Raw genomic sequence first — 21,091 nt, 5'->3', positions numbered from 1 at the left:
TGTCTACAAGTTCCCTAGTGACGAGGTTCTCTTCCCAACACCCCTCTCACCAACGCCTGCCTTTGAAGCCTTTGCCAGTGGTAGCAGCGGCCAGGCTGCTTGGAACGAGGTAAGTTCCAGCCATTTTCAGATATATCATTACCAGACAACTAACCCCATCTTAGGACTACGCCCGCGCCTACGTCCGTCTCAGTCTCTTGGGTGTCAACAACATCAACAGCCTTACCGAATGCACAAAGGTTCTTCCTCAACCCGTCGAGTCTTACCGCCACAAGGACAAGGGTAGATTCAACAAGTGGCTCCAGAGTGACGACAACTCATACACATCCAAGACTGTTTCCAAGGATATCGACGATGGTTATGAGATCTCTATTCCTGAGGACAAGATCCCTTCCAGACGTGGTCCTTGGAAGAAGTGGACCACTTTGTTCAAGTGGTGGTAAACATTTCTGTATCGTCTTCCAGCAGTCATCTCTTGTTTACTTTTAAATATATTGGATATAGCGAGCCAAGAGATGGTGTTTTTTATTTATGATAGCGCAAGGGAGATAGGACTTTCTGTACCCCAGAGCATGCCACTTGGCATGATTTAATTCTTAATCTTTTATTAACTTTGGGTATCACATCTGAGCCCTGGACTTATTATTGGTCTGAATTTCCGTCTATTTTGCTTGTTTATTGTTATTACTGAACTAGTATTTTACCATGTGTTGCTGCACCATGGGAACTATCATTACGTATCTCCACCTCCAAATTTCGTAGCTCACATGGAAAATCTCCTTAATGAGCCCACAGCCTCAGGGTCAGCCGAGACGTAGTCATTAATGTCCATTCCATCTGTGCCGTTTACTTCAACATCCCTCTCGCCTCTGACAAGCAACGCAACACTTGTTCCTTCTCTCGTTCGACAGACACCCGCACCAACTGCACCCTGAATGGCCCGGATAGCGTACGAGTGCACCGTTAGCGAGATGACCTCGCAGTCTTTCGACGTCTCGTTGAAAATGTCCTCCAGGGCTCTTTGCTTCCGCACAACATGCTCCTCGTCTGTTTCTGGGTCCACCCTGTTGGTGAACTGGTCTTCCTCCTCAAAGCCATCCTCGATTTGGTAGCTGGGATAGTTTTCCGCTATCCAAGTGCGCGGGCGTCTGTAATCGCACGTGTGGCGTGTGATTCTCTCCCGGAGTAGTTCCTTGACGATTGGTTGCTGGGGTGGTGTTTGCATGGCCATGAGTGAGGAAAAGACAAGGTTTGTTGTCTGGAGACACCGAGCCAGGGGGCTGGTGTAGAAGGTTTGAGGATGTGGTGCACCTTGGACTTTGACGAGGTCCGTCCAGAAGGTGTTGAGATCCTTGGCTTGCTGCTCGCCTACTTCAGTGAGAAAGGCGTCGAACCAAGTTTCTTTGCTGTCCCCATTTTCGAAGGATACTCTTGTCTGTCTTTTTGTTAGTGTTTGTGTGCTGGAACGAACTGAGAGAGGAGAGGTAACTCACATTCCATGCCTCTGAGCCTACTTGAGCGTGCATCTTGTTATGCACACCAAGACCGTGTCGTGTCAAGTATAAGATTTTGTATGCGACATTGTTGGAGCTGTTCTTGTTGAGCCATGTCACATAACGTGAGAGACGGACCCAATCCCGCTGATCGGAAGCATTTGGGTCGTCGGATGGGTATGACTGGCCGGGGATGAGGCCCAGGTTTGGTTGCGTGGTGACTTTCTCTCCAGGGTAGTTATGCGCGATGTCGGTGAGTTCGATGAAGACACCTGGTTGGGCCTTGAAGGACCAGTTGGCAGCCATGATGAAGTTGTGGTGTGTTGCGATAAGATATGGCTTATGATGAGATGTGATAGACCCACCGACTGGGTTAAGTAAGCGATTAAAAAATGAAGTTGTTGCTGGAAATTGTTGTCTTTAGTGTTTGTTTCATGCACATAGAGAATAGTCTAGGCACAGCACGAGGTCAAAGGGAGACTGGTTATCTTTGAGTTTGCCTTAAGTTCCTTAGGTCAGGCCATGACGTAGTTGGCATAGAAATGGGGCTTGTTAATCGGCAACATCCACAGTAACTGATTAATTGCAAAAAATAGACATTCACTGACGTCTTGTAAGAGAAAAAAAGATTGCAAATTATGGGGAAAACTATCATCATCTTTATGGGTACTGACTGATAAGCTGCCAAATGTCGATGATGGGAATATTAACCACTCGTGAATGTCTCAGCCCTAATGGTGGACAGGCAGAAGATCTTGGCATACTTCTTCGTTTGAAGCCAAGGAAATTATATACAAAATCATTATCAAAGGAACTTCCCAAACGCTCTGCTACAACAACGAATCCAAACAACGACTCGCTATCTACGCAAGTTCCGCGGGCTCTTTTTTGTTTGCTGGGAGCTCCTGAGGTTGGCTACTCGGATCCACAGCCTCACCACCAGCTTCATGAATCACATTCTGCTGAGGCTGAAACCCAGAAGCTTGAGGATACATGCACTGTGAGTTGGGACTAACATTGCTCTGAGGTGTATTTGGGTCGTAATGATAAGGCGCAACTAGTTGCTGTCCAGGAGACCAAGGAGACTTGTTCTCGGGTGGCTGTTGGTATCCTGGCAAACTCGCAGCATTGCTCTGCTTCTTCTTCTTTCGACGAAGGAAGAAGAAGATCCCCAACCCTGCAGCAGCTAGTACAGCGATACCACTGACTGTACCCCCTACTATCGCGGCCACTGGTGTCTTTGAGCTGCCGCCATCATTGGCGTTGGTCTCAGTGACAGTGGCAGTGGACCCTGATGTTGATTCCGATGTTGACTTTGGGCCTCCCAAGGCGGTGCCAGCTGTTCTTGCGCCGCTCATTTGCGATTCTATGGAACTAATGTCATCCTGGTCGACAGTAATAAAGTGTGGTGTCTCCTTTTGGCCCTTGTAGGTAAGAGCAGCGCTTTGTGCAGTTTTGATGTCGAGATCGTTGCACCAATAGTCGGTGGTATTTCCTCTCCATGCAACAGTATTGCAGTAGGGGGCGCGGGAATCGGTACTATACATCCCATTAGTAGGCTTCTCCAAAGGATAGCGAGGACTATAATGATACCATTTTAGAGTGTAGTTGTCTACTTCACAACCCCCGTCACATTTACTCAACTGAAAGTATTCTCGAGAGTTGACGCAAGCAGCATGGTACTGACATGTTGTTTTGCCGCAGCATATAACACCTCCGTGCTCTTTCGACTGAGGAGGGAAGAAGTAGCAGCGATTATTAACTGGACAGGCTCTGCTGGCGCCAGCTCGCTCCGAGATGAATCCGCAAATACTGTCAGGTGCGATTGATAAGACTATCTGATCGCTTGCTTCTGCTCGTCCATGGAGGTTCAATATTGGTGGTGCTGTTGGCTCGGGAGGCATTTCGTTGACGAAGTTCATGGTAATGTGAGTCTAGAAGTGAATTGGTCAGGGTTCAAGTTACTTCAAAATCACCTCTTTGTGTCGAAGCCAAATATGAAGACCTAGAACCATGTGTTGGTGGTGATTGTTGATGGTGACGGTCAAACTGAAGCATGTGGAGATGACACTAACAAGCTAAATCGCCATAAAAATAAAGATATAATACAAATAGAGGAACCGGGCAATACCAGGAGATATAAGGTAATGTATATACAACCAACACAACTCACAACCTCTCTTCCCAAGCAGCACCACAAGCAGAATCCGTATTCATCCTTGATATCCAGCAGGTCCTACAGTTTTTAGCCGAGATCCTTCGCCTTTCAGCTCTGCAGGTTTCAAGGCCTATAAGAATCAAGATAGAGAGATTGAGCCTTGATAAGTTGTGTAAACCGCTTCATTTGTCTTGAATGAGATCATCTATCAACGCCGTATTGGATGTAATACATATCTCCACTTTCCACTTCAGGTGGAATACTGCGCTGGTGGGTAGGTCCCTGGTCAATCTGACCCTGGCTGGGAGGGACCAAAGAAGTTGGTCTCCCAAGTCCAAGGGTACAGAAATAAGTAAACTAAGAGGCCAAGCTTAAGCTGCATAAGCTGGCCTACTAATTTTATCTCTCATACTTTTCGTAACCAATTTTCCTGATACCCTGCTTTAGCATATTGAACTTGTAGTCTAATTTCTGACATGCATGTTTACCAAAGAGGGAAGATGGTTTTAGGGTGAGAGAACCAAATGGTCATAGTTCTGCCAGATAACGTGACTTCGTGACTTGATCGCGTCCATGTCAATTGGCAAGGAGGACTCTTTTCTTCTTTTACGTGTTGCTGCCTTGGACTAAAACACCTGTGGACCTCTTCTTTCCTTTTTAGCTGTAGAAATGGCCTCAACGGGCAGGAGCGGAGGCTGGTGCCTTGCGATTGAACAAGGCTAGGTGCAGTAGCCTAAGCACCTACCTCCTGCCTTCCTCTCCAATGGCTCAAGACTGGCTGATTTGTTCATTATCCATGCTTGTATTGCATTCGACTTCTATACTATAAAAGTCACATCACTTCCACCTCGCTGCAGAATTGGATTCAAAAAGAATAATACCGGCTACTTTCTTCCTACGAGACGACCCCTCTTTCTAAACCCTCTCTCTAAAGACTATCCTCACACAGCCTCTCTGCTTCAACATGTCTGACATTAAAAGGCCAGGCTTTGGCCTACCACTCAATTACATAATGGTTAAAGAGCTGTTTCCAGTTCTCACTGGCGAAGAAGACAGATACACGGAATGGAAAGCTGCAACCTTGACTGTTCGCGAGACATGCATGCTCAAGATCATAGAGGATCTCACCAACAAGCCCGAGTGGTGGCTCAAGGTCAAAGACGAGGAAATCGCAACCAAGTGGATGAAAGAGGCGATGGAGATGCCTTGGGAAGACTATCGGCCACATGGCGATTTTACCCAGAAAATGGCCAATGCCTGCATCAAAGAACTCCGCATCAAAGCAGACTTATACGAAAAAACCGGTTTGATACCTGTCATGGACTACACCTCAGCTGCTTTCAAATCCGACAACCTGATCCCTAAAGATCTCCGCGAGGCTCTTAAAGATGCTGTTGCTCCCATGGAAAACGTTCCCGAGGACCAAAAAGACTGGCACCCTGGCAGTGACGGCAAAGTGCTTGACATTGTGCACCCTTCTCTTTGGCCTCTCTATTATGGACACTCGCGCATCCTACCAGATAAATGCATCAATGTCGAAGAGGCGTTAGCCCACTGCGGTACAGGTGTTGTTGTGCCAGAAAACCCCGAGTCTGACGCCAAGGCATTTGGCATTGGGGAAGAGGATTTTGACAAATTCCTGCCCGGAAGGTACTTCTCGAAACGCTTCCAATGGCTTCCCTGCGACGTCAACTTGACAGAGGACCATCCTCGCATTACTAGCTATATCAACAACGCTCACCCTGTCAAAGACGCTCCTCTCTACCTGGTTGTCGAGAAGTTCATTGAGAAGTCGCTTCCAGCCTGGGATGCTATCTACAGGTGGCACAACGATTTCGCCGTTCAGCGTATCGTCACCAACGCTACAGGATTTCAATGCCAAGTACCGGAACTCTGTTACTCGGTAAGCTGGGCATCAGGTTGTAGAATAATGTCACGGCCACTAGATGAAGGAGAGCCTAAGCGTCCAGACTGGCCGGCTAATGCGTACTGGAACAGTGATCATCACAAGCGTGATCAAGAATGGTTTGACAGGACGCATCCACAAGGCCGCCCGGAGCCTCAAGATGGGCAAGACCAACTTGTCAAGATCAAGCCAGACGATGTGAAGACGTCTGGATGGTTCGACAATGCTTCTCGTGTGCAAGTCATTGTAAAGCTTGCAAATATTCATCTCACACCTGAGAAGCCAACATACGATGGAGGGTCATGGCATATCGAGGGTCAACTGAACGAACATATATGCGCGACTGCGCTCTACTACTATGATTGCGACAACGTTACCGAGTCTCGCTTAGATTTCCGGACAACTGCTAACAAGGAAGATATGATGGGGGAGTTGAATTATGAGCAAGGCGACTTTGACGGCATTGAAGATGTCTTTGCCATCCGAGCTGCAGACGACACCATCCAGGATATTGGCAGCGTTGTCACAAAGCAGGACAGAATGCTCTTCTTTCCCAACGTCTATCAGCATCATGTCAGTCCCTTCCAGCTCGCCGACAAGTCACGGCCCGGTCACCGTAAAATTCTGGCGTTGTTCTTGGTTGACCCCTTGATACCTATAATCTCAACGGCGAACGTGCCGCCGCAGCAGCGGCATTGGTTTGAAGATGCCTTACTACAAGACCAAGTCGGTAAGCTACCCCCTGAGTTAACACGCATGGTGGTGGAGAATATGGACTTCCCCATCGGACTGGACAAGGCAAATGACATCCGGAAGGAGTTGATGGAGGAGAGGACATCGCAACAGAAAGGACTCGACACAAATCTCAGAAACATTGAGTGGAATTTCTGCGAGCACTGAGCATTTAAAGTATCTATGATTCTGCCCCAGCTTGGCCTCAAGAATAGATGGTTTCGTCTCTTATGGCTAAATCAGCCAGGCTATTAAAGATTTCTTTGGTCATATTACAATACTCATGTCGCAACGTGACCTGTTGTGCTTTTTCGGGTCTTGTTCCTATTCACAATCACATGCAAATCTGGGGAAACAAGAGCCAACGCTACGGGCCAGGACCCGATCATGATGACACTACTGAGCCTATGGGGGGGATCGCAAATCCAGCCCGACGAGGTCCCATGATCTACACAGCAGCATCAAGTGTCATCATGGTTTGCTGTGCTTTCATCGTCCAGAATGACCGTTTGGCTCTAAAGGAAATTGCCTAATATGGCAAAGCTGTACGTTAGTTTTCACGAGACATGATGGAGCCCTGAAGAACCCCTGTATTTACGGCGCATCGAGTGATCTCGGGCGTGCGCAGCGAATCAAGAGTCTGAAACTACCGAGGCAAACGGGGACTCGGAAGCGGAGCTTTCACCTGTTGGCCTCGGTCAGTACTGCGATCAGCCCCTACGATTCCCCACAGCTACTGATTGATAAAGAAAAATACCCCCCCACATCACTGAAGTACCGCTAATAACCTGGGTAGTACCACTGGAGTCCTGGTTTGGGATCTATCGCATCATTATTTTCCAGTCCATTTTTTTATTTTTCATTTTATTTTTACCTCATTTATTTCTCTCATTATTTGAGCCTCTCTCCTGGCTCCTTTTCGATACCTCTTTTTCCCCATTAAATGCTCACCGTGAGCTTCACTTTTTCAAACCATCCGCCATCATGACCGAGACTGAGACCATGACCGCCGTAGAATCGCCCGCCGAGGCCATCGTCATTCCCTCGGCGGAGCCCGTTGTCGCCGATTCACCTCCGGCCTCCGAACTGGAAAAGAGCCGCACAAAAGAAGACAACACCAGCGTCAAGAAATCCTCTCCAGAAAGTAGCCCTCTTGCGCGACTCCTTAAGTCGCCTTCAGCTCTCGATGGATTCATTCTACACCTTTCCCGTGTCATTCAGACACGCCAGGGCACAGATACTGTCCTTCTCTTCACCACATATGCCGCTCGTTTAGTCGGAGCTATTCTCGAAATCCTGGGCCGGACTACTCTCCGTCACTCGGCCCAGAAGGTTGTCGAAATGGCATTCAAACTACCACCCTCGAGCTCTGTAGTCCTCTCTACTGTGACTGCGCCGCCTCTGGCGACACTGGCTCTCAACCTCTCAAAAAATATCCAAGGCTTCACCAACATGATGGGCGAGTGGCGCACCATGAACCGTTTCTGGGGCGTGATTGGCACCTACTTTGAAGCGAGAGATCTCATACTGCGCCTCCGTGGTGAAATGGTTGACGAGAAGGGTGAAAAGGTGCCTGCTCCCAACCGAGTCAACATTGCTTTCATGACTGTGCAGATCCTCTGCAACTTCATCTACAACTTCGGCGAGGGGGCCTGCTGGTTGACTTGCAAGGGCGCGACCAACTTGTCCGAAAAGACGAGCGCAAATCTCGGTTTGTTAGCTGCTCGCTCTTGGAGCGTCTGGGTTGCCCTCGAGCTTGTCCGTTTGTTGATTGAACGCGCGCGCAGGACACCAAGCGGCGACATCACCACCGAAGAGGAGTGGAAGATGGACTGGAAGGCCAACTTCCTCGGCACGTTGCCTTGGATGCCTTTGTCGGCTCATTGGGGTACCGAGCAGGGCCTGATGCCTGAGATTGCCGTTGCGGCTATTGCTACATGGCCAGCAACTGTCATGATGAAGAACCTTTGGCGTAAGACTGCTTGAAGAGAGACAATACTCAAGGAATCTAGTGAGAACCATGCTGTTGTCCAGCGTTGAAAGCATCACTTTTGTGCGTGCTGCTACTACTTGCATGCAGGCGCATGAGATAAAAAGGCAGCGTTCGTTTAGAAACATGATTGATACCACCCCTTCATCAAGGCATGATACAGGGATTTCGAATTGGGCGCTTGGAGATATCTGCGATTCATATATATGTACATAGATTAACAGCTGGATAACAATTCGTATAGACGCTCTCATAACTATTTCGTCGCTCTCCCTACATAGGGATTCTCGCTATCTCCTCCTTGGTCCAATACTTCCTCATATTATTGGCACCCAGAGTCTCAACCTCCTGGTCCAAATGAGTCCAGAGAACCTCGCCCCATGACTCCATCTTGGTCTTAAGTACACTCAACTCAAACTCTTCATCTCCGGTACGGCACTTTTTGAGATATTCCTCGAAACCGTCCAGACCCGCGTGGATCTGCTTGTGTTGACGCAGCAGCTCAGCACGTCCGCCACGGAACTCGGGCATCTTCTTGGCAAGGATGGGGAAGACGTATGTCTCCTCAATATTGTGGTGCACGGTGAGATGCTCAGCAAATTGCAGGCCCTCCATGATGAACTGCTTGAGGGACATGCTTTGAGGTCTGCGGTTGCTTGTGCATGCATTCCATAAGAGATTCCATGATCTTCGGAAGTTATCGTGCTATGAATTACATTAGTTCATGTTTTTTCGAACCTTTTGGTTAGCTCAATCTTACAAAGTAGTTCATATGGACGGCTAGTCGGTTATAAGCCTTAAAGTCATGGTCAGACAGCGGGGGTAGTTCTTCTGTCTTGGTCTCGACGGGCTTTGGCGCATCTTGGGCTCCTGGTTCAGACATGATTGCTTGTCGCTGATAAGTCTGGGCTGTAAAACGTCTACTAGAAATAAAAGTATGCGATGTCGCGGATATAGATCGCTGGAAGGAGGATGATATAAGTGGCAATGTCTGAAAATTTATGGTCTTGCGTACAGCGTTATTACAGGATTGCAAACGCCAAATCGCTCTCATTCTTGGTGGGATAAAGACAAGAAACTCAGAAAGAAGAGAAGAAAAGAGTCTGCCTAGCAAAATCTCACTAGAAATACCAAGAAAAAAAAGCAGAAAGGAACGAGGAGTTCTATCTCATGATACCCAGGTCTCGGGCCCTTTTCGACCACTCAGAAGCCGCCCATATCCGCAATGGAAAAAGTCGAAAGGATTGGAAATCGCTGACTGATTGAGCCCGACTTTACACGCGCGCCAACTTAGTCATCTTGGAGCATGCCTTTTATTAGTTGTGTATTCTTGAAGCAAAGAGATATCACAACGAGTTGGCTCTTTATTTCTATAGAGGTTTTAGTCTGCATTCCAAGATTCAAGGCAGGTAAGGTTAAAAATGCATCTCACTGGCTTCATGTCCGAGTCTTTGTTGAGTCGGTAAGAAAGCCGATATCATCGGTTATACCATTCTGGACAAAACGAGTCATTCATGCGACACCAGCTCAGCCTGATCTCTCAAAGTCGTAAGCTTACACAAAAGACAATCTCATTTCTTTACTTCAAAATACAAAAATAAAATGGCTCTCTTTAGATTGTCTCCGGTCTTTGGAAACCTCACTGGAAGCAGAGTTTATCTAAAACAATCCCCTTCAATAGACTCCGCTACAGCTCCTTGCCTATACTTTTTTGACATCCCCTCTTCATATCCCCCGATGCTTCGAGGCATACCTATATCACCTCACAGCAGTCCAGGAGCGCAGTGTTTTGACGAGTTCTATGTATCCTTATTCCGTTTCGACCTAGTGACACGTAGCGAGTGCTTCCGCATCATCGCCCCTTTTCATTAAAAGAAACCATCCCATGCAAAATGCAAACGACTAAGACGCCTCATCTCGTTCATTTCTCCATTCTTAACCTCGAACAGCCGCACCCAGCGCACCACCCGTGAACTGTGTGCCACCAGCCTGTCGCTGTGTGTTGCCACCGGCTCGGGCTCCTCCTCGGCCCTGGCCACCACCTCGCCCACGTCCTCCACGGCCTCGGCCGCCTTGTCGCTCAAAAGCATTTGATGTTCCTTGTGTCTTCTGCTCCAGAGTTCGCTCGTTGCTCTCAATAAGTGCGCTGGCCTTGTCTGATAGGGCAAGAGCCAATGACTGGAGACGGCTGAGCTCGACACCCTTGCGGAAGATGACGGTGGATGTGACTTGGTCCAGAGAAGCAGCGAGCTCCTCGTGGCTGATCATCTTGCTGATAACAGCCGCAACCTTGGCCGAGTCAAGCTCGAACATGGCGCTGAGGGTCTCGGTGGAGAGGGTGTCGTAGAAGGGAGCGTAGGTGAAGAGGTAAGTTCGCAGACCCTCTTCTTGGATCTGCTTGGAGAGCATGGCCTTGATCTCCTCGGCACCAGGCATGAGCTCCCAGATCTTGATGCTGTGGATGAAGTCGGTCGACTTCTTCCACTCACCAGCAGCCAAGGCCTTGGATGCTTGCATCACGTGGTCTCGGGTGTTCTCAGGGGGACCAGTGAAGATTTGTCGCTCGTGGTACTCTAACATGCGGCGGTAAGTCTTGCTGATGACTCTCTTCTTAACGTCGGGAGATGAGCCAGTCTGGGCCAGCAGAGGGATCTCAAGAAGCATGCTGCATGTCAGGTACACGCACTCGAGGAGCTCGAGGTTGATGTGCATGTGGAAAGGCAGTTGTCGCTGCTTCTCGAGGCGCTCCTGCTCGGGAGACACCTGGTTGTATCGCTGCATCATGACACCCTGAGCGAGCAGCTCTTTCTGACGGCCACTGCCGCAAATCTCCTGGAGGGTGTTCTGTGCCTCGTAAACAAGACCCTTGCGGAATGCGCAGAGACCAACTTGGACCAGAGTTCGGTTGTAGAGAATCTGACTCTGGACGTCGAAGTTGGGGATGTTCTCCTGAAGATGCGACATCAACATCATGTCACGAGCCTTGTAGTACTCGCCGTGGAGAGCGAGGAAGTAGATCTGGCACAGCATAGCTCGGGCACGGATAATACCCTCGCTGTTGCTGAACAAGTAGTTGCAAAGAACGTTGACAAGGTTGCCGGCGTTCTGTGCCTGGTCCCGGGGAGTGATGACAGACTCGACAGAGTCGCCAACAGGCTTCCAGCAGTTCTCCTCAAAGGTCTGGACAACCTGAGCGGGCTAGCAGAATGTTAGCAGTGAACAATACATGGAGTGACAGGATGGGATAATTACCTTAAAGTAAACGTGTTCCAAACGGCGCATAACGATTCGGTTGATGCTGTCTTGGGGAATCTCGAGTGAGTCGTCCTTTCGGAGGTACTCGTAGTAGAGAAGACCGCGGAAGATGATGTTGTAAAGAGAACCCTCATCTTGCAGACGCTCAATGTACTCAGAGGTGTGAGGGTCGATGCTCTGAAGAGAGCGGACAAGCTCGTCGTCGAGACGCTCGATGTAGGAGACGATGCTGCCGGGAACCTTGATGTGCTTCTCACCCTCTTGTAGGGTAGGAGGCTTCTCATCATCATCCCACTCCTCAGCGTTCTCAACAACGACGTAGTCGTGGTTCTCCTCAAGGACCTGGAGAAGGCTTGAGAGCTCCTTCTCAGCGGCCTTCCAGTTCTCGACGGTCATGGCAGAAGCACCACCAGAGCCAATATCGAAGCGGGTAGAGACAAGAGTAAGGAGAACACGGATCTTCTGGTAAGGGGTATTGGCAATCTCGCTGAGCTTCTCCATGGTCTTGATCTGCTCTGTTCGGTCGGTGTTCTTCTTTCCACGAGACTCCATGATGGTTCGCAGGTGCTTGAAGATGCTTTCGGGGGTGTACTGGAGTGTGCGGCCACCCTTGCCGACGGTAGCGAAACCATCGTCGTCACCCTCCGCAGCAGGAGCAGCATCAACCTGAAGTGAGACCTTCTTGGGCTTTGATACGGTGGGGACAACGGGCTCGTTGTCTGAGGAGTCCATAAAGGCATCCTTATCGGCTCTGTAGGCATCGATCTGGCTCTGGTATTCCTTGTTGGTCTTCTTGACCTTTTGCTTGACGGCGTTGAGAGATCGGTTTTGGATGGCGTTCATCTTCTTGGGTGTAACCTTTTGCTTGGCGAGAGACTCGTTCATAAAGTCCTCAAGCTCGGCGAGGATACGGATGTAGGGCTTGGGGGGTCGGCTGCCAGGCATCTTGGCGACCTGGCGGTTGAGCTTCTCATATTCTATTTTTTGTTAGTCTTTGGACAAGAGAGTCGATTTAGAAAATTCGATGGGTGATCTCGTACCGGCAGCGATGAGGGTCCAGTCGCCATTCTTTTGACCGTTCTCGATTTGCTTGATGGAGGATTCCAACTCGTCCAGGCGCTTGTCCTTGGCACTCTTGACCTTGGCTCGTACTTCATCGTCGCTATCGTCGCTATCGGAAGAGGCATCCTTCAAGAACTTGTTGATTCCCTTGCCGCCCTCGTCGTCGCTGTCAGAGTCGTCGCTGTCATCGTTCTCAGAGGACTCGGCCTGGGAGTCCTGCTGCTCCTCCTCCTCTTCCTCCTCGGAGTAGAGCTCCTCCTCTTCGCTGGAGCTGTCGGATGAGCTGTCGTCGCCGCCGCGGAAAAATCGAGACATGATGGGCGATTTCTTGGGCACTGAAACTTGTCTGCTGGCTGAAGTGCGCGGGGTTGTTTCTGAAGGAAAATTCCCTAGATTGTGGGAGTGGGGCTGCTTGGGCTATTGGGGTTGTAGCGAGGTGCGTGCTTTGCCTCGCGCACGGCCACGAGTGGCTGAAATCTGTTTTTCTCTACAATCTTGACATGAGTCACAAGCTTTTATGAAAGAAGCTTGAGTATAGAGTCAACTTATGAGAGACTTTGTTTATTCCTTACTATCATATTTAAGCAGTTTATTAAACGTTTTGTATAATTGAAGCTATCAGTATAATATGGCATTAACAAGAGATGTTAGATTAGATGCCACAGTGCAAGAAACAGACATCACAGTGAATTTCAAGAAAATTCAGATCAAGTGATTTCGTTCAGATAGTATTATTTACCATAGAGTTGGAACTGAGAATACACAAGGAGAAAGACTATAACTGAAAATATACTATACAGTCCCTAATAGACGATTCCTTACATCAAAAAACCTGGTACGTACCTTCCGCTATCTTCCGTCGTTAAGCCGAATTTGCCCTGCAGTTCGGTCTCCGGTCTGTAGAAGAATTTCGAGGTCCGGAGACGAAGTGGGTGACTCGGGCTCGGCCATGGATTTCTCAGCATCCACTACGTAATTCTATCACCAACATCATCGTTACAACTTCAATTCCTTTACTCTAATATACTCACCATGGCTCGAGTTCACTGCGCTAATGCGCAATCCACCGTCAATTCCTTTATGCAACTTGCAAGACGAAGCTACACGACCGCCACTGCTCAATCCTCAGCACCCCTCGAGTTTCTTGTCCCGAGATGTACTCCGCCAACCGGCTTGCGAACTTCTGGACTTGCGATTAACCGCTCCAGAACATATGCCCACTCAAGATGGTCATGGAGTTATAAATTACGAGAAACAGCGACGCGACAGTTCTCAACATCGGCTGTACGACAAAAGACACGGGCGATACTGAACCCCCAACAAGACGAAGATGGCAACGAAATGATGCTCGAAATTACTGACCGGGCTGCCAAGGTGATTCAAACTGGCAGATTTACCATAAAACACTGCTGACTTCAAAAAGCGCCTCAACAAGATCATGGAGAAGGATGGTAACCCAAACCTTGCTTTGAGAATCCAAGTGGAAAGCGGTGGCTGTCATGGCTTCCAATACCTCATGAGTCTCGTCACCTTACCAGCTAAGGATGCCGCCGAATGGTCCTCAATCGTGAACGAAGACGATACGATTTTCCAATACATCTCCGAAGACGCTGATCCGGCCACAGCTTCGGAGGATGGTCCGAAGATTATACTCGATGAACCATCCCTCGACCTCCTCAAGGGCAGCAAAGTTGACTTCACGATGGAGCTGATCGGCTCGCAGTTCAAGATTACAGACAACCCGCTTGCTACCAGCAGTTGTGGCTGTGGTACAAGCTTCGATATCAAGATGTAGCGTCTCATACACGTTGGAATATGAGAGGCTGCGGCGTTGATACACTTTGAAATGGCTTCCCCACATGTACATACAAATGAAATTCATACCCCTGCATCATGAGGCAATTGGAGCATCACGTGCTATTGTCACTGCCAATTTTCACAAATATTTTGTACATCACAAAGCATCACAGATAGATAATTTTGAAAACTCGGGTGTCATTCATCAAGGTATCAATTTCCATATCCCTGTCATGAATCCCTGTCATGAGTAAAACGCCGAGCAGCCAATGCAAATTTTTTTGAATCCATTAGGTCCTATTGACCGATCCTTAAAAGCCTTTTTTATCACAATCCCTTAGTTCATCTGGCGGACGAGAGCGTTGATGGCGTGCTCGCGGTTACCAAGGTCACCACCCTCGATGAAGTGCTTGAACTTGCGGGGACGGAAGCCACCAGTGGGGTTGGAGAGCTTGAAGGGCCAGAGGAAGTTGGAGGCCTGCTTGAAGTTGGGGCCGACAGTGAAGATCTCGTGGATGAGATCCTCAACACAGACGATACCGTACTTGCCGAGGTTCTCCTCAACAATGGAGTTGTCGGTAAGAGCAGTGCGCTGCTTGTTGACCTTTCCGTAACCACGCTTGTAGACGAGCTCCTTGACGGTCTTCAGGTTGGGGTAACCATAGGCGATCCAGGGCTCGACAACCTTGAGCATCTCAGTGATGGCCTTGGTGACCTTGACGAAGACACCGTTGTTGATCTGGAGGAGACGGAGAAGCTGGAGGATCTTGCGGGGCTTGGGGGGCATCTTGTTGATACCCTTGATACGGACGACGAAGATCAGGTTGGCCTCAGCGGGGACGTAGGCAGAGTCCTCAGACTTGGCAACGCGGTGAAGACGGATCTTCTCACGCTCAGCATCGCGGTACTCTTGGACGTACTTCTCAGCACGCTTGAAGATGACCTGACGCTTCTCCTTGTTGGCCTATTTCAAACTGGTCAGTCCATGTCATGCAGGTGGATGCAGAAATGATTAGAATCAGTCAGGCAATGTCAGACCCGAAAGAAGGTTAACTATCAACAGCATCGACCGAAGTCTAGTTGATGAAATGTGTGTTTTGCATCATTGTGCCAGTGTAAAGAATATTATAGTACTTACAGCCTTCTTCTTCTCAACGGCGTCGCTGCGCTCAGCGCGGGCCTTCTCCTGAGACTTGCGCTTCTTGAGAAGGGTCTCGGGGACCAGGATCTGGTCGTTGGTAGGAACGCTACAAAGTTTGATTAGCTGGCAGTCCACAGTACCACTTACGTGGTATGGAACAGAGCGCCGGTGCGAGAACTGTTGCAATGCAGCATTCTCTGCTTGGCTAACTCGAAAGATAGTTTTGATCGGTGAGCTAAGAAGACCGTGACACGACAGTGTCCAGTACTTCGTCTTTCACTCATCCGACAACGCCCCAAACACAATGTTCGAGAAAGGTAGTCGAGGAACTGTGTAGGGCATGTTTCAGCAACCGACAGCAATTCAACGATAATGATTTTAGGAAAGAAGAGTTTTCGTCTTCATATCCAACACCTCAATCAACATCTCTCAAATCTCACACCGTGTTCCAGGCTGAGGCAATTGAGGGAGAATCTCGAGAAAGATCGAGCTGGCAGATCAACGAACTCGGTGAGAGATCATGATTTTCCAGCGAGAGGACTACAGCAATCTGCAAAAGAAATCTCGGGAACCGGGGCATCTGCCCATATCGACCACGTCTTCAGGGAGAAAACACGTACGTAGCACCCATTTTGTCGGCGACGGCTGTTGGAAGAGTCGGTTAGTGGTTGTCGGTCGAAGAAGCGTAGGTTGAGAAAAGAACTCTGGCTTTTTGGGTGAGGAAAATTTCGGCAAAATCGCAGTGGAGCCAGTAGGGTTTGGTGGATCATCTTACTGCCGCACCCCACCGCCCTTCCCGGCCACCTCCACGGCGAAAATTAGCACCGCGCATGAAATACATTTTGGTGATCCTCATTCTCAACCGCCAAGTGACGAAGTAACCAGCAGTCGCCCATTCTTCAAAATGCCTCCCAAGAAGACCGCCACCCGTGCTCCCCAGGAGAACATCTCCCTCGGACCTTCCGTTCGCGATGGTATGCGATTCCCCGATGAGAAAACGACCGATGAGGGGATCACGAAATAAAAATGAATTGGAAAAAACTAACAAAATGTTTCAACAGGCGAGCTGGTCTTCGGCGTTGCCCGTATCTTCGCCTCCTTCAACGATACCTTCGTCCACGTCACCGATCTGAGGTTCGTCAACCCGTGAATTTCGAGAAAGAGCTTGGAAATGTCATATAATTGTATGGATCAATGAGGCTAACTTGGGTGATTCCAGTGGCCGTGAGACTATCACCCGTGTTACTGGTGGTATGAAGGTCAAGGCCGACCGTGACGAGTCCTCCCCCTACGCTGCCATGTTGGCTGCCCAGGACGTCGCTGCCCGCTGCAAGGAGCTTGGCATCAACGCTCTTCACATCAAGATCCGTGCCACTGGTGGTATGTTTAACCGAGTCCATCTCTCATCGCAACAGCAATACTAATCAACACACAGGTAACGGTACCAAGACCCCCGGTCCCGGTGCCCAGTCCGCTCTCCGTGCCCTTGCCCGTGCTGGTATGAAGATTGGCCGAATTGAGGACGTTACCCCTACTCCTTCCGACTCTACCCGCAGAAAGGGTGGTCGCCGTGGTCGTCGTCTCTGAGCTGCTTACCTTTTGGTGGCTTGGATTGGACAGGAGTTTCGCTATCTGGTTTCTCTGTGGCGTTGAGAATCACGAGGAGAACGGCTTTTTCGCCTGGTCTCCAGTCTACACTGCAGAGCCTGGTCAGGTTATGGGTTAGGACGCAGTAGACAGTTGAAAATTCGCCCGAAGAAGGCCTATGAATCATCCTGCTCGTCAAACTTTTTTCCTTGATGTGACATCTTATAGCTTCACGGTTAACGTTCCACGATGAAATGAAATAAAAGCAATAAAGTGCATATCAAGCAACGATATCTAGTATAAATGTCACACTCTCTAGTACAAATGCTGTTACCCCCCGAACGCCTCGCAAAACGATGTGTCGTTCTCTTGTTTGTCTATTTTACACCCGGTTTCAGCGTCCAGATTCCTCTTCCTGCACCTCCCGTTTTGTTCATGACTGCGACCTTGTCCAAGGCTGCTTTGAACTCGTCGCTCTGCTTCTTGCCCGGACAATACGGGTTGAAGTGGTCCACGAGCATCTTGCTGGGAACGCGTCCATTGTGACGGTTGATGAAAGTCTTGATCATAGCTATAAAGTCCTTGGACTTGAGATTCTTGTCCACACCTGGGGTCCCCGAGCGAGAGCTTCTCCCACTTCCTGTATCGAGTCCTTGGCGGTCTGCCAGATTACTCATGATACCGGCTGAGCTTGGCCCTCCGCGACGACGGTTGGCTCCAGGACGGCCCGCCTGTCCGACTTCACCAGTCCACGTAACAGTGCCAATGGGAACTCTTCGAGCTTCGGCGCCGGCTTGTCGAAGATGTGCTGCAGCTTGACGGGCAACTAGATTCGCCTCATCCTGGAGAATCGAGATATCCGCCTTTGGTTTCTGGGGCCCATTGACAATGGCTTCATGGTCATATGCATTATTGACCGACTTGGCAAAGATGCCCTCCAACATGCGCTTTTCATCGTGCGACGATTTCTCTTCTCTAACGTCTTCCATGGCGGCCACCAGGCCCATTTGCTTAAGTTCCATCCTCTCCTTGTCCTTCTCACGATCTGGGCTCCCAACATGCTTCGGATCAAGGTTTCCGTTCCCATCTTCATCACCATTAGTCAAGGAAACTTGCGCCTTTTTGAAAATTTCGCTTCGATTAGCAGTTGCGTCTTTGCCTGTGTTGAAACTGAAGAGATCGTAGAGGTCGGACAGATCATAGCTGCTTCTCTGCTTGGGATCCTTCAAGACTTTGTTTGTCATGAACTGCTTGAAAATTTGACGATGATAAATCTTCTCCTCAATTGTTCCCTCAGTCATGAGCCGGTAAATCTTGACTGGCTTCTTCTGACCCAGTCTCCATGCTCGTTCTCGAGCCTGTAGGTCTGTGGAGGGATTCCAATCAGGGTCAAAGATGATGATTCGGTCGGCTCCTGTGAGGTTCGTTCCCAACCCGCCAGTTCGAGTTGTCATGAGGAACACATGTATATCCGGAGATTCATTGAATTTGTCAATCATTGTTTGACGTCGGTCCACAGGTGTCTCTCCATCCATACGGACATACGAAATTCCACATTCACCAATGCATTTCTCAATGATGTCGAGCATCTGTTTGCCCTGAGAAAAGAGGAGCGTTTTGTGTCCGTTCGGTATCATGACTTTTTGCAGCAAGTCTTTTGTGAGTTGGAGCTTTGCCGACAACTTGGGGTTACCAAAGTCGTATCCAGCCTTCTTTCCCAGGCTCTTGTCAAGCAGATCGGGATGGTTGCAAATCTTGCGTAGAATGTCGATTCCATAGAGTGATTGTCGTCTTCGATTTAGAATGGCCGAAACCTCATCTGACTTGATAAAGGTCTCGTACGCCTTATGTTGACCTTCAGTCAGCTTGCAAAAAAGGACTTGCTCTGTCTTTTCGGGGAGATCAGCAGCAACATCAACTTTCAAGCGTTGAAGCAGGTATTCTCCGATCGTCTCCTTCAAGGCCTCTGCACATTTCTCCGCGGTCATGACCTGCAAGTTGGAAGCGTTTGCATATCCACCTTGACGAATGGGGATCTCAAACTGAGCCCTGAAGTTGACGAGCGTTCCCAGACGCATGGGGTAGATGAAGTCAAACAGTGACCACAGCTCAGTCAAGTTGTTTTGTACCGGTGTTCCAGAGAGAATAACTCGGTTTGGCGTGTTTAGTTCCTTGCAAGTAACAGTGATCTCGGCATTTGGATTTCGGATTTTGTGGCCTTCATCCAAAACGGCGTAGTCCCATTCAACTGGCAGCAGGGTATCTGCGTATGTCTGAAGACCAGTGTACGTGGTCACCAAAACATGCCCACTTTTGGCAACTCCGTTGACAATTCGACTCGCAGCCTTTTGAGACTTGGTAGCGAGGGGCTTGTAATGATCCAGATCGTATTCGTCTTCAAATTTTGGGTTCATCATGCCACTACCTGAAGCATGCAAAATGGACACACGGAGTGGTGGCCACCAACGATGAAACTCACTCACCCACTGCCGGAGAAGGGTAGCAGGAGCAACAACAATGACCGGCCGGCGCAGCTTTTTGCTGTAGTGAAGAGCAGCGATGAAAGCTATCAGTTGTACCGTCTTTCCAAGCCCCATTTCATCGCCGATGATGCCACCAACGTTCTGTTTGTAAAGTTCTGCAAGCCATTGAACACCCGTTTTTTGATAACCGAAGAGCGATGGATGAATATCGCCAGGGAGCTTCAAGCCATCGCCGAAGTCATAATCTGGAAAGTCTGGTGCAGGCTTGAACCATTCTTTCTCCTCCTCGTCGCTCTCATTGCCATCAGTAGGTACCTCGCTTGTCAGACGACGGGCTTTTCTTGCGCGGCTTCGGCGCGTCACCCAGTCATTCAGTCTCGTCTTGTAATGTGACTCATTGCCATCATCAATCTTACTAAGATCGATCTGCTCTTGATCAGCGACTTTCGCCTTTGCTTTGGCCTGGCGACGCTGTTCTCTGATAAGGTCGTCCTCATTGCCTTGCTGCCAGACATCGTCGTCATGCGATTCATTGCCAGACGCTTCAGGCTCGAAATCCGCAGACGGGCTACGTTCCTTTTGCGTAAGTCGGGTCTTTTTTCTCGGCCGTAGTGAGAATTCGCTCTCGGCAATAGTCGCAGCTGGCTGAGGCGGTGCTGTTTCTGTTTCAATCTCATCGGCAAAGCCTGGACGTCGAAGCTGCTGGTGAGAAGCAGGACCTTGAAGCTCCTCTCCTAATTGTTCGGCTGCAGCCTCTTCCTCTGCGTCTAGGATAGTTTCTGCGAGTTGCCCTTGAATGCCTGCCGGTCGCGGCCCTCCAATCTTGGCAAAGGGTGTAATTTTTCCAGTTCGGATCAGAAACTCACGGTTGGTTTCGCCGGGAAGCTTTGCAGATTTCGATTTCTTCGGATCCTCAGCAGGGTGGTCTTCATGACGCTTGGATATTCGTGACTGAAAATCCGAAATGTCACTAGTCATTTGACGGATTTCGTCATCCAACTTGGCAATCTTCTTTTGGATATTTCGGGACTGGTAAACATTGCTGTGGGCGACCCTTTCGAGATTCTTCTTCTCCTTGTCCAGTTGAAGCTGAAGCCGGTGCTTGGACTCCTGCAATTTTGCTATACGGTTTTTGTCCTTCTTATCCTCGGCTTCATTCAAGGCAGCGTTGGCTTGCAGTGTGATATCACGTTCCAGATCATTCTGGTCTCTGACGGTGCCGGTCAAATTCCGCAGGGCGTCTTCCTCGTTGAGGCCTTCGGTATTTGGCTGCTCCTCTTGGCCTTCGTTTTGTGACACGCTTTCCTGAGCCGCAGCTACCATTTGATCAAGGAGTGCCGCCTTGTCGACCTCGTGGTTTTCCGAGCCCGCATCTTGGGCTGCCATGGTTGAAGGAGGCGTGCGCTGAGTAATTTATATGGCTACCATCCGCCTGTTGGAAGTGAGCAAGGAAAGTAGGGAGGGGAGTTCTAAAGTTTGGGAATGGT

At 49.3% G+C, this 21,091-nt stretch overlaps 11 protein-coding genes across 11 annotated transcripts; 5 read left to right on the top strand and 6 right to left on the bottom strand.

Moving 5' to 3' along the window:
• Nucleotides 1-52: 52 nt before the first annotated feature.
• FGSG_02550 (uncharacterized protein) lies at nt 53-443 on the top strand (the record flags this gene model as incomplete). Its single annotated transcript, XM_011320185.1, has 2 exons — nt 53-109; nt 165-443. Coding segments are annotated over 2 exons (336 nt in total), but the record flags the coding sequence as incomplete, so codon positions are not given.
• Nucleotides 444-763: 320 nt separating this feature from the next.
• FGSG_02549 (uncharacterized protein) lies at nt 764-1,799 on the bottom strand (the record flags this gene model as incomplete). Its single annotated transcript, XM_011320184.1, has 2 exons — nt 764-1,435; nt 1,494-1,799. The coding sequence occupies 2 exons, from the start codon at nt 1,797-1,799 to the stop codon at nt 764-766; spliced, it is 978 nt and encodes a 325-aa protein (XP_011318486.1).
• Nucleotides 1,800-2,356: 557 nt separating this feature from the next.
• On the bottom strand, nt 2,357-2,851 carry FGSG_02548 (uncharacterized protein; the record flags this gene model as incomplete). The annotated part of the gene is made up of 1 exon (XM_011320183.1): nt 2,357-2,851. One exon carries the CDS (start codon nt 2,849-2,851, stop codon nt 2,357-2,359), a length of 495 nt encoding a protein of 164 aa, XP_011318485.1.
• Nucleotides 2,852-4,753: 1,902 nt separating this feature from the next.
• On the top strand, nt 4,754-6,457 carry FGSG_02547 (uncharacterized protein; the record flags this gene model as incomplete). The annotated part of the gene is made up of 1 exon (XM_011320182.1): nt 4,754-6,457. The coding sequence occupies one exon, from the start codon at nt 4,754-4,756 to the stop codon at nt 6,455-6,457; it is 1,704 nt and encodes a 567-aa protein (XP_011318484.1).
• Nucleotides 6,458-7,273: 816 nt separating this feature from the next.
• On the top strand, nt 7,274-8,500 carry FGSG_02546 (uncharacterized protein; the record flags this gene model as incomplete). The annotated part of the gene is made up of 1 exon (XM_011320181.1): nt 7,274-8,500. The coding sequence occupies one exon, from the start codon at nt 7,274-7,276 to the stop codon at nt 8,273-8,275; it is 1,002 nt and encodes a 333-aa protein (XP_011318483.1). The 3' UTR covers nt 8,276-8,500.
• Nucleotides 8,501-8,552: 52 nt separating this feature from the next.
• Nucleotides 8,553-9,162, bottom strand: FGSG_02545 (uncharacterized protein; the record flags this gene model as incomplete). Its single annotated transcript, XM_011320180.1, has 2 exons — nt 8,553-8,984; nt 9,040-9,162. The coding sequence occupies 2 exons, from the start codon at nt 9,160-9,162 to the stop codon at nt 8,553-8,555; spliced, it is 555 nt and encodes a 184-aa protein (XP_011318482.1).
• A 725-nt stretch (nt 9,163-9,887) lies between these two features.
• Nucleotides 9,888-12,955, bottom strand: FGSG_02544 (uncharacterized protein). Its single transcript, XM_011320179.1, has 3 exons — nt 12,575-12,955; nt 11,532-12,511; nt 9,888-11,477 (listed from the first exon to the last, which is right to left on the bottom strand). Exons 1-3 carry the CDS (start codon nt 12,909-12,911, stop codon nt 10,215-10,217), a joined length of 2,580 nt encoding a protein of 859 aa, XP_011318481.1. The 5' UTR covers nt 12,912-12,955; the 3' UTR covers nt 9,888-10,214.
• Nucleotides 12,956-13,592: 637 nt separating this feature from the next.
• FGSG_02543 (uncharacterized protein) lies at nt 13,593-15,356 on the top strand. Its single transcript, XM_011320178.1, has 2 exons — nt 13,593-13,970; nt 14,020-15,356. The coding sequence occupies exons 1-2, from the start codon at nt 13,629-13,631 to the stop codon at nt 14,389-14,391; spliced, it is 714 nt and encodes a 237-aa protein (XP_011318480.1). The 5' UTR covers nt 13,593-13,628; the 3' UTR covers nt 14,392-15,356.
• Nucleotides 14,034-16,233, bottom strand: FGSG_02542 (uncharacterized protein). The gene is made up of 3 exons (XM_011320177.1): nt 16,155-16,233; nt 15,532-15,640; nt 14,034-15,357 (listed from the first exon to the last, which is right to left on the bottom strand). Exons 1-3 carry the CDS (start codon nt 16,163-16,165, stop codon nt 14,731-14,733), a joined length of 747 nt encoding a protein of 248 aa, XP_011318479.1. The 5' UTR covers nt 16,166-16,233; the 3' UTR covers nt 14,034-14,730.
• A 152-nt stretch (nt 16,234-16,385) lies between these two features.
• On the top strand, nt 16,386-17,443 carry FGSG_02541 (40S ribosomal protein S14). The gene is made up of 4 exons (XM_011320176.1): nt 16,386-16,508; nt 16,596-16,668; nt 16,754-16,914; nt 16,970-17,443. The coding sequence occupies exons 1-4, from the start codon at nt 16,439-16,441 to the stop codon at nt 17,119-17,121; spliced, it is 456 nt and encodes a 151-aa protein (XP_011318478.1). The 5' UTR covers nt 16,386-16,438; the 3' UTR covers nt 17,122-17,443.
• Nucleotides 17,444-17,498: 55 nt separating this feature from the next.
• On the bottom strand, nt 17,499-20,990 carry FGSG_02540 (uncharacterized protein; the record flags this gene model as incomplete). Its single annotated transcript, XM_011320175.1, has 1 exon — nt 17,499-20,990. The coding sequence occupies one exon, from the start codon at nt 20,988-20,990 to the stop codon at nt 17,499-17,501; it is 3,492 nt and encodes a 1,163-aa protein (XP_011318477.1).
• Between the last annotated feature and the right edge of the window lie 101 nt (nt 20,991-21,091).

The sequence above is a fragment of the Fusarium graminearum genome, chromosome 1, assembly GCF_000240135.3.
Source record: "Fusarium graminearum PH-1 chromosome 1, whole genome shotgun sequence".
In the NCBI taxonomy this organism is placed as follows: domain Eukaryota; kingdom Fungi; phylum Ascomycota; class Sordariomycetes; order Hypocreales; family Nectriaceae; genus Fusarium; species Fusarium graminearum.
The sequence above is the reverse complement of the archived record's forward strand: the minus strand, read 5'-3'. Positions and strand labels throughout refer to the sequence as shown.